The sequence below is a fragment of the Mytilus californianus genome, unplaced genomic scaffold, assembly GCF_021869535.1.
Source record: "Mytilus californianus isolate M0D057914Y unplaced genomic scaffold, xbMytCali1.0.p SCAF_2, whole genome shotgun sequence".
Classification (NCBI taxonomy): Eukaryota; Metazoa; Mollusca; class Bivalvia; order Mytilida; family Mytilidae; genus Mytilus; species Mytilus californianus.
This window is the reverse complement of record NW_026262668.1, coordinates 128,165,751-128,177,816: the sequence shown is the minus strand read 5'-3', so window position 1 is coordinate 128,177,816 and position 12,066 is coordinate 128,165,751. Positions and strand designations below refer to the sequence as shown.

General features: G+C 32.3%; 1 protein-coding gene across 1 annotated transcript in view; it reads right to left on the bottom strand.

The window, feature by feature from the left end:
• The window catches only part of LOC127727808 (calcitonin gene-related peptide type 1 receptor-like), a 49,975-nt gene extending 43,489 nt beyond the window's left edge, over positions 1 to 6,486 (bottom strand). The window contains exons 1-2 of the mRNA XM_052234925.1: positions 6,468 to 6,486; positions 5,582 to 5,914 (exon numbers count right to left, since the gene is read on the bottom strand). Of these exons, the coding sequence (XP_052090885.1) occupies positions 5,582 to 5,914; positions 6,468 to 6,486 (352 nt within the window). The remainder of the gene's footprint in view (positions 1 to 5,581; positions 5,915 to 6,467) is intronic.
• Between the last annotated feature and the right edge of the window lie 5,580 nt (positions 6,487 to 12,066).

Here is a 12,066-nt window from a genome sequence, read left to right as displayed (position 1 = left end):
CGAACTTTTTACGGGGGCATCATTAAAAAGTAAAATCACAAAAATACTGAACTCCGAGGAAAATTCAAAAAGGAAAGTCCCAAATCAAATGGCAAAATCAAAAGTTCAAACACATCAAACGAATGGATAACAACTGTCATATTCCTGACTTGGTACAGGCATTTTCTTATGTAGAAAATGGTTGATTAAACCTGGTTTTATAGCTAGCTAAACCTCTCACTTGTATGACAGTCGCATCAAATTCCATTATATTGACAACGATGCATGAACAAAACAAACAGACACAATAGGTAAAAATGTCAAAAATAGGGTTACAGCAGTCAACATTGTGTTATCATCTTAATCACTATAAAAACAAACAAATGTAATGAAGAAGCACAAAAAGGCATACATCAAATTTAACATCCTCATTTAGCTTATAAAAGCTAAATGAGGATGTTAAACGGTTTCAATTACTTAAGCAATATCCATCACAAATGACTATAGATATGTTCCACTTATCGCAGCTATAAGTTCGTCCAACTTTTCTCGTTTATTTTGCGACTTATCACCGAATTTTTACTGGCTATGAGAAACCCGATGGATCACTAATGAAGTAGGAGTTACTTACTATTCTAGAGCTCATGAATTTACCATGGTTTTTTTGTTTGTTTGGATTAGTTTTTATAAATCAAAATTTCATTTTGATACCTGTCAATATTATGTTTTCGGTGTATTGTTTGGTGATCTTTTTTACATGGCCATTATGTTGTGTGTATTTTCTTCCTGTAATGTTTTTGATTGCTTTTGGTGTTTTCTTGTGTTTTTCTTTTCTATTTGTTAACAGAGAACCACCACAAATCCTTTTTTACTAGAATATTTACACTCTTTAATTATTTTTTTTTCTATTGATTTTTATTTATTTCGTGTTGCACTTGAAAATTTCTATAGATCAGACCTAAACCTGCGAAAAACAATTCATTCGCAGACATCAAACTGAGATTTTGATTTATACATTTGTCTTCTATGCATGAAAATATGCAGTCAACCTGAATTACATGTCTTCTGAACATTATGTGGCCTAGATATTGCACCAAATAACGCTTTGGAAATATTTTTGTCATTGTTCAGACATAAAATAATAACATGTGAAAACATTAAATCAAATCAATGACTTAGAATATGCATGCATTGGCGTCTTACATAACGCATTAATTCTATTACAATTACATAATCCCTGTATTTACTGAATGAAGTGGTTCTCTTATTTGTCTGAGTTCACAACAGTACCGTGAAGAGATGAAGGTACAAATATATTAAATTTGAATTAACGTAAAAGATACCTTAAATTATCAAAAGCTTAAACTAGATCCACCAAACGAAGTTTTTCGTGTCTTCATTGTGTTTTGGTGACCGTATTTCGGCAAGACATTATTACTGTTTTAATTGTATTGTCATTTTAACTAATAATAAATATCATACCACTATTGACTTTATAGAAGAATCGCCGTTTTTATTATCTAGTTTGTGTGGTTTGATTGTTAAATCCTGATAAAGCGTTATGATAAAAGTTCTATGTAAGTATCTATTTAAATGTATTGTGCATTATTAAAGCTACTCACATTCATGTCTTTTTAACAGTTCTGGCAATAAGGATAATGATGCTCCGCCATTATTTGGTACTTGATTTATTTTTTCATGTGTTTGGATTTACTTCTTGTGATTTTGTGGAATATTATCTTAATTTCTGTGACAGTAATTCAGGTCTTGTCTTATAATTATTCTTTTTATTTTCTAAGAAAATTTTATATTGTAGCGAATGCAAACCAGGATCGTTCCAATTATGTATTAATCAAATCTTATGAACTCTCTGATTCAAATCAAAATAGTTGAATTATCCAGTACATGTACGATGAAAAATATCATGTGTCAAATGTTGCCATAAACATAGTGGTTAGATATTTAATTAGTGTTCTGTGATGAATACATTGTGTCTATTATGCACGAGATCACGTAAGATGAGAGATCTCGTGCTTTCAATTTACATAATTAGAAAAGTTAACTCCAGTAATAACATTTTTTTTTCAAACGGAAGCTTGCATAATGATGTATCAGCTATTTAGACAAGAAACCCTGCTTTAATATTATTCCTATTAAAACTGATATATGGGCACTGTCATCTGTATGTTTGATTACCAAACCTGCTAATAGATTGAAAACAAATAAAAGTACGGAATCTAATTTGGAAATTGTTAAATACAACATTTCGTGTCGTTTCGTTCCCAAATTGATTAAATTAAAGTAATCGCCATATGTATACAGTGTTCTATACACTGAAATTGTTATATTCTATGAACCATTTTGTTTTTATCAAAATACATGAATTACTATAAATCTTTCCTTTTTTCTTTATTTGATCAAAAGTAAATATGAGGTAAACGTCAATGGGATAGCATCCAAACGACACAAATAATAGCTTGAGGGCAACTAGCATTCTTTATCAATAAACAAGTGTATAAACCATATGTCAGATAGGTTGTATCTTTACAAACTTTTCCCAATATACTTTAAATCGGTATGATAAACGACAAAGACACGAGAACAAATAAAACAATACTATATTTCACTAATGGCATAAATGTCAGCTACTGAAAGCAAGCTCAAAGTAACTGCTGATAATACTTACTCTATAATATAGCGCTAATGGTATCTAAAATTATCATATTTTATTCATAATATTATGTGTAATGATTAGTACAATCAATTTTATACTGCATATGTTGATATCGAAATAGATCCAAATATATCTTTCGGTTTAATCTGTTCAATCTGATTAGAGAACAAACCATAGAACTTTGGACGAATTAATAGCACTGAATAAAATTAAGACAAATTCTATGTATTCAAAAGTAAAGTAATAATAACAACAACAAAAAGAGATAGAATAATTTATGCATTTATCTAGATTACATAACAGTTCTTTGTCCTCTCCGTTATAATATTCATGTCAAGTAATAAAGCATGCCTTGCAATTTATGAATCAGTATAGTTTTGTCTATGAATGGCCAAACGAAATCCTACTGAAATTAATGGAATAATGTTTTCATTGATTGACAGTTTCGTATTCTTTGTCTTTAAAGGACCTCGACGTCGATAAAAAAAAACAAGAGCTAGGGAAGGTGCATTGTCAATACCTATCATCCTTTATCAGAAATATTTACCTGACTAAACATTGTTTTTACCGTCAGCATTTCGTTAAATATTCTATATAAGATTTTCACATCAACAGATTTTGCTAGTAAATGTCTGAAAATTTCATATTTGTCTGAAAAAGATGAACGGCACAAATGTTATATCATTGTGTGACGTAAAAAACTCAAATTTCGAGCTACCTGATAATAACTTTGTAGTACTTCTTAATCGACGGTCACATGCTATTTTGATATAACATATGATTTTAGAGCAATAAATATCTAATAAAGACCACACATTCTAAGTGCTTTTGGTGTATTGCATCGATAGATAATACACTCCTTAAAAGGTTTTGAATATACGGTATTGCCATGTTTTCAGTGGAAGCGCACTTTTCAGTCATCATATGCAAATATGAAAAAAAAACACTGAATAATTTTATGACAATTTCGGTCATGCTGACTTTTTGTAGATCTTGTCCTACTGATCATTAAGGAGATTGTCTGACAGTTTTGGTTTTCAATAGACAGATCTTTACATTCTAAACATGTCTGCCTCGTCATAGGTTTCTACCCAAAAGGGTGTTAACAATATTGGATTGTACTCGGGTTTACCCACTTGTTCTATTTTTAGTCTCAGTGGCCATGTTGCTTGGCAGGCGGGATCATCGGACAATTTATTTGAAACTAGATACCCCAAGGATGATTGCGGTAAAATTTGGTTCTAATTGGCCTAATAGTTTCATAGACATTTATGTAACAGTTAACGGACGACAGACGACGGACACCAAGTGATAATAATAGTTCATTTGGCCCTTTGTGCCACGTGAGCTAAAATACAGTTCTGTAAAACTGTGATTCTCCGGAAGACGTCACATCCACATCTTCATTTTTCAATGTGATGATTACTTAAGTGTAGGTTTTCGGCGGAAGGTCACACCCAAGTCTGCAATGTATATTGTGATGATTCTAGTAAAGTGTTACAGTAGGTTAGATAGACCATCGTCATTTACAGAACGTTATCGACTGTTTGGGCCCCAGTCGGGTTAGGGACGATTGGTTATCAGGTGTAGTTTGGAAAATCAGTCATCGATTTCGTGGGCAAACCAGAACAGATGAAAAATTGTGTGCCATTTTGTAATATATCTATAACAGGGGTTTTTGTCGTTCCTGTTATATTAAGAATTCTGGGGGTAACTCGCTGGCTAAAGTCAACAAAACTAAGTTAAGCTTCACGATGGTTTATATATAACTTCCTCAATAGTGCAAAACAATTACAATAAAAGTTCAACGGTAAATATTCCAAAAAGATAAAAACATATGGTAATTCCAATGAATGTTCTATACTAAATACAATAAATGTCACTGTAAATGCACGGCGTCCGTACAGCTTGACCGCTGGTATCCAACTGACCATTCGCATAGAAACGATATAATATGAATTACGTAATCTTACTTAATCATAGCTACATGTAATAATGAAATTGTCACGTAATGCTATAAACAATTAATACAAATTAAAAACATATATCTGATAACAAGAGTTGGACAATGCTAGGATTAAAATGGATTAAATTCTTAACATGTAAGCTAACAATTTGAAGAACAATAGTCGCTTGCTTTTAGATAAAGTTTGAATTTCAACGAAATAAAACAAACAGGAAAATATCGCTGTCACATATCCCCTGAAATTGCTATGGTCAAGAGAAAAACTATTTTCATCTAATGCATTAGATTGTCATATCAAAACATTAAACAAAACATAAAAGTGCTTCATTATTTTTCTTAAAATTGTTGGGTCAATTTTTTTTATTTTTTAGAAAATATTTACGACAGACGATGGACGTAAAACGGTTGCCAAAGCCCAAAACTGACAAATACTGATATGTTCGACTTCAAAAACTTACTGAAATGCATTATGTTAAAGTGCATAATAGATATTAGCATGCTTAACCAGTTTTCTCTAATCATATATTATATAGAGATCAATCAAAGTAGTAACATGCAATTTATGGAAACTGCTAAACAAATTTAAATGTTAAATCAGTCTTGCAATGACATCTTTTGTGGGATTGTGATATAACTCCACGGCAGATAAGGTTTTCAGAAACGATAATATTGCAGATCATTTTTATCGCTGATTCCTATTACATTGTAACACTTTACAGCGATGTTAAGTTGTGGGGTTGTATTCATCGTCATTACGTGACAGCCATCACTAACAAATGTTACAACCTTCCAAATATCTTTAACTGAAAGTTTTCACGTTTTACATTTCATAATAGTTTTAAATCTTATAAAATGCATAGGTAGTGTCACATACAACGAAGCTAAGCATAAACATCATATAATTATCTCAAGCTTTTCACATTTAAAAATAAGTTTTTTGAAATGAAGAAAAACTATCTTACCTGACGAGAAACCGTATTCTATAAAATCCGGACATTCAATGATGGAATTTGTACCTGGATTAGTGCTGTCAACACAACCAAATCCGTCCCATGTCATGGGACATTTTAAATCAGAAGTTGAAGTTGGAAAAGCGTTGATTTGTCTTTCACAACATGACACTGCAGCAGTACAACAGTCTTTCCATCTTTCACAGTTCGTTTTATCAAGAAAACTACAAATTTCTGACACGCTCTGATCATCATGAATATCAGGCAAAATAACTTCTTGAGTGGCTGTAGTTAAATTATATAGAAGTTTTGGGTTTCGTTTATCAAAGTTTGGTCGCAGATGAGCTGATTTATGAAAAAGATAAGAATAACACATTGAACAAGTCCACAGTTGAAAAAGACTAGAATTAAGATAACCAAAAGTGTCCCTACAGAGTACAGTTGTCATGTCATACACCTTTATATATACAAATATGTAAGAAAAAAACTTAATCGAAATGACTTCTTGTGTCGCCGCGATAGTAATAATGTGGCACGTCTAGAAAACACTTCGAATTAAATAGTATTTCGAATCATTACATCACTTTCCTCACCAGACTATTTAAGATAATATAGCTGTGTTTTCTACGAGATTAATATTTCAAACGAAAGCATAATATAATGAAGACCAATTATATAGGCGAAAGACAATCCCGATTATTTACGGTGGTATATCACTAACATCGAAAACCCCATATCATTCCTAATGATGTCGATTTTCAAAGAGAAAAGAGTTAAATGAGATGAAGAATGATCCAAATCTGATTTCTTATCAGTATTTTATTGAATATTTTTCATTCACGTATCATAGCTACTGGGGTTTCCTAGGAATTACTAAGCAGTAAGATGATAAGCTCACTTGTAAACGATAGTGTCATCGTTCATTAATAAGTTTGTTTATGTAGATGTATTTTGTTTTTAGTCGCGGACATAGGTTAATAACCCATTTATTCATAAATTAATACGATGCATATATACATTTGATATAAGTTTATAACTTGTCGCAAAATCAGGTCTTCTTTTAAGAAAAGATAGAAAACGTCAACACTGTCTATTTTAACTAAAATAATAATTGCGGTTTTTATCCAACGCAATCATAGGTTTGAACGTTGTTTTCAATTTAGACTTGTTTATATTTCAACTAAAACTATATACATAAACAAAAATATTTATAATTTCTATAAAAAATGGTTGTATATTTGTTTACATATTATATATTAGTGTAGTAGAAAACAGGTGGTGGTTTTTCTCTTTTACATTGTTTGACAGGGCCTTTTACAGCTTACCACTGTGGTATGAGTTTTGGTTGTTTTTCTCTTTTACATTGTTTGACAGGGCCTTTTACAGCTTACCACTGTGGTATGAATTTTGGTTGTTTTTCGCTTTTACATTGTTTGACAGGGCCTTTTACAGCTTACCACTGTGGTATGAGTTTTGGTTGTTTTTCTCTTTTACATTGTTTGACAGGGCCTTTTACAGCTTACCACTGTGGTATGAGTTTTGGTTGTTTTTCTCTTTTACATTGTTTGACAGGGCCTTTTACAGCTTACCACGAGGTATGAGTTTTGGTTGTTTTTCGCTTTTACATTGTTTGACAGGGCCTTTTACAGCTTACCACTGTGGTATGAGTTTTGGTTGTTTTTCTCTATTACATTGTTTGACAGGGCCTTTTACAGCTTACCACGTGGTATGAGTTTTGGTTGTTTTTCGCTTTTACATTGTTTGACAGGGCCTTTTGCAGCTTACCACTGTGGTATGAGTTTTGGTTGTTTTTTCTCTTTTACATTGTTTGACAGGGCCTTTTACAGCTTACCACGTGGTATGAGTTTTGGTTGTTTTTCGCTTTTACATTGTTTGACAGGACCTTTTACAGCTTACCACTGTGGTATGAGTTTTGGTTGTTTTTCTCTTTTACATTGTTTGACAGGGCCTTTTACAGCTTACCACTGTGGTATGAGTTTTTCTTTTTTACATTGTTTGACAATGCCTTTTACAGCTTACCACTGTGGTATGAGTTTTGGTTGTTTTTCTCTTTTACATTGTTTGACAGGGCCTTTTACAGCTTATCACTGTGGTATGAGTTTTGGTAGTTTTTCTCTTTTACATTGTTTGACAGGGCCTTTTACAGCTTACCACGTGGTATGAGTTTTGGTTGTTTTTCGCTTTTACATTGTTTGACAGGGCCTTTTACAGCTTACCACTGTGGTATTAGTTTTGGTTGTTTTTCTCTATTACATTGTTTGACAGGGCCTTTTACAGCTTACCACGTGGTATGAGTTTTGGTTGTTTTTCGCTTTTACATTGTTTGACAGGGCCTTTTACAGCTTACCACTGTGGTATGAGTTTTGGTTGTTTTTCTCTTTTACATTGTTTGACAGGGCCTTTAACAGCTTACCACGTGGTATGAGTTTTGGTTGTTTTTCGCTTTTACATTGTTTGACAGGGCCTTTTACAGCTTACCACTGTGGTATGAGTTTTGGTTGTTTTTCTCTTTTACATTGTTTGACAGGGCCTTTTACAGCTTACCACTGTGGTATAAGTTTTTCTTTTTTACATTGTTTGACAGGGCCTTTTACAGCTTACCACTGTGGTATGAGTTCTGGTTGTTTTTCTCTTTTACATTGTTTGACAGGGCCTTTTACAGCTTACCACGTGGTATGAGTTTTGGTTGTTTTTCGCTTTTACATTGTTTGACAGGGCCTTTTAAAGCTTACCACTGTGGTATGAGTTTTGGTTGTTTTTCTCTTTTACATTGTTTGACAGGGCCTTTTACAGCTTATCACTGTGGTATGAGTTTTGGTTGTTTTTCTCTTTTACATTGTTTGACAGGGCCTTTTACAGCTTACCACGTGGTATGAGTTTTGGTTGTTTTTCGCTTTTACATTGTTTGACAGGGCCTTTTACAGCTTACCACTGTTGTATGAGTTTTGGTTGTTTTTCTCTTTTACATTGTTTGACAGGGCCTTTTACAGCTTACCACTGGGGTATGAGTTTTGATTGTTTACATCCTTGTCCTTTTGGTCTATAGTGTAAAGTTGTCTCATTGGCAATCATTTTACATTTCCTTATTGGTGCAGGTTTAAGTATTTAAGGATAAACTCATCATAGATACCAGGATTAAAATTTTGTACGCCAGACGCGTGTTTCGTCTGTGTACAATAGACTCATCAGTGACGCTCGAATAAAAAATTCAAAAAGCCAAATAAAGTACGAAGTTGAAGATCATTGACGACACAACATTCCGAAAGGTTTTGCCAAATAAACCAGTTCATATACATTAATAACTTTATAAACTCTATACATCGAAAAGATAAATAGTTACATTATTTTACATAACAAACAATATTTTTATGATCGTTTATTTTTTCTGAAAGGTGACTTCTATCAGATTATATATAAAACATGCCAAATTTTTGCTCGAATTAAGCAAATAATCAACGGAAATGTTTATAAAGTTTTGTCATTTATATAAAAAGATTAAGAGTTCTGTGTTGAATAAAAGACAACAGTAGTTTACCTATGTTCAAAAATTATAAACCATTTTTGATATACAAAGATTGGGGAAAATCGTGCGAGACCGTATGCGTCGAGAGGATTATTTTCACATTACACGCCGTACATTGCCTGCTGGAAAAACTCCTATGTTTCCTGTAAATGAAGTCCGTATAATGTGAACATGCATGTGCGTAACGTATCAATTGACATATGAAAACGCTAAATGATGTGCAATTGACATGTGTAAACGCTACATAGATATAGGAAAATGTGGTATGAGTGCCAATGAGACAACTCTCCATCCAAGTTACAATTTATAAAAGTAAACCATGATAGGTCAAAGTACGGCCTTCAACACGGAGCATTGGCTCACACCGAACAGCAAGCTATAAAGGGCCCAAAAAATTACTAATGTAAAACCATTCAAACGGAAAAACCAACGGTCTCATCTATATAAAAACGAGAAACGAGAAACACGTATGAACTACATAAACAGACGACAACTACTGTAATCAGATTCCTGACTTAGGACAGTTGCAAACATTTGCAGCGGGATTAAACGTTTTAATGGTACCAAACCTTCTCCCTTTTCTGAAACAATAGTATAACATCACAACATAGAAAAACACACTATAAAATATCAATTGGAAGGCTAAACTCAATCAAAAAATGTAAATTAACACACAATGAACAAATAACTTTGACCTGTAACACCTGAATGCAAATACACAGTTAATAAAAAATTACAAGGGATAAATAATTAAAGTCAAAAGTAAATAAACAGGTTTAAACAAAGTTAAAGTATGATATCACTGTGAAATTTCAAACAATTTTTTTAGAAAATCATCACTTTTGAAGAAACCTGCGTCATATTATACACAGGTAAATGAAAATAATTTTGCTGTTAGGTGTATTTCTTCTTCTGTGTGTATAAAATCTTCCGTTTAGAAATACCAAGAAATTTCTTTAATATCAATAAAACTAATCTAACACTTGGTATATTTTGGGTGAATATCAACAATAAAAATATACAATTAGTGCTAGATAAAACTTCCTGTACAGGTCCAAGAACAGCATCTAAGGAAAAATGAAATAATTTTGATGTTCATAGTACGAAGAAGTGAAAATTTGTAGTAAATTAAATTCCAAATAATCAAAGCTGGTATAAAGACAAGATCCATGTTAACATTAAATAACAAAAAAGCATTAAAAATAGTATCAACAGGTCAAATTAAAAAGAAAGTACGATTTGATAGTACTCGCAGTTACTGACAGCTAGTTAAAAGCCAAAACAATAAATAATAAAAAATCATGCATCAGAGACATGCATGATGGGCAATTGAAATGTGTACACGCCCAACGATAGGCAATTGGCATATGTAAACGCTAAGCGATGGACAATTGACGTGTGTGGCCGTTATACGATGGGCATTTGAAATGTGTACACGCTTAAAGATGAGCAATTGACATGTGTAAACGCTTATCGATGGGTCAGGGAACACGTTATGAATTGTTGTCGCAATTGATATCAATTTGAATACCAACTGTTTGTTAAAATACCATTCCACTTGTGTACGGTTGTTTTATTGTCCCTTTGGTATCTTGCATTTATTTGAGTTGGCATTTCAGCATATTAACTACATTTAACCATGAATTCTATGAAATTTATCTTAATCAATATACTCTAACTGAGTCAAACGTTACGACACTTTTGAGTTTGTTTCTTTTCTTCTTCTTCTTTTTACTATTGATATTTCACCGTTTGAAGTCATCACTTAACCCTTTCTTGACCCGTAATATTATCATATTTCTATGTGTTGTTAGCTCCGACCCTTCTTATAGTGTATAAAATCTCAATTGGTTTCAATATGCTCCTGTTCGCAGCATCTGTTCAGATTTTATTTTACAAAATATTGTTTTTACTGAAAACATTTTTTAAAACGCCATATAACAGAAGTATATATTACATAAGGTGGTCAAATTTTTTGAGAAATCGTATAAGCAATATAATGATTTATTGTGGCGATATATTACCACTTGCAAGAATATTACGTTCCCTTCTACTTGATATACTTTTTTAAAAAGCACCAAATACGAGATAGTGCGGTTATTTCTCGCTACTGGGTTTGTACACTATGTGTATACAGTAATTAGTAAATACATTCAACAGTGAAGGGATTATATATTAAATAAGTATTGTTTTGGTTATTCAGTCAGTGGATCAAATTCAAGGAGTCATATGTATCCTGAAGTTCCCAGTTATTATGGTCAATGTTCACAAATAATTTGAAGTCGCCCAGCTCAGCAAATACCAGGTTAGGAATTTTATTCAATTTTGAAAATAATCGCAAAGAAAACAAGTGAAAAATCATCAAGGATACCAGGCTTTTAATTTGGTACACAAGACGTTCGTTTTGTCTTCATAAGACTCAACAGTGGCGCTCGAATCAACATAATTAGAAGGCCTACTCAAGTTGAAGAGCATTGAAAACCAAAAGTTCCAAAAAAAATTGCCAAAAAATGCCAAGGTCATTTATGCTTCATGATGCCTTGGAAGATTATCTTAATCCTTTATCGATGAATAATTCATCATTTGAAAAACAATAAATTTACAAAAAATACCGATCAATGATTTTTCAGGTCAACACAGCAGAGCTTACTACTAATCTGTACAGAAGATATTTTTTTCTGAAAAAAAGTATGTATTTGCCCTCAGCTACAAATTTGATTCAATACATACATTGTGAAAGAATAATACTGCGAAGTTTTAAGTTTTGAGATTAAGTGAAAATACTTTTTATATATTTTATAAATTGAAAAGTGTGATTGGAGTCTGAAGAATACGTGTGATTGAAGAATAGAGAAATTGTGCAAATGAAGGATGAGAAATAGTTGTGATTGAAGGATGAATAAGATTGAAGAATGAAGAAGAAGTGTGATTGAAGGACTGAGAAATATGTGTG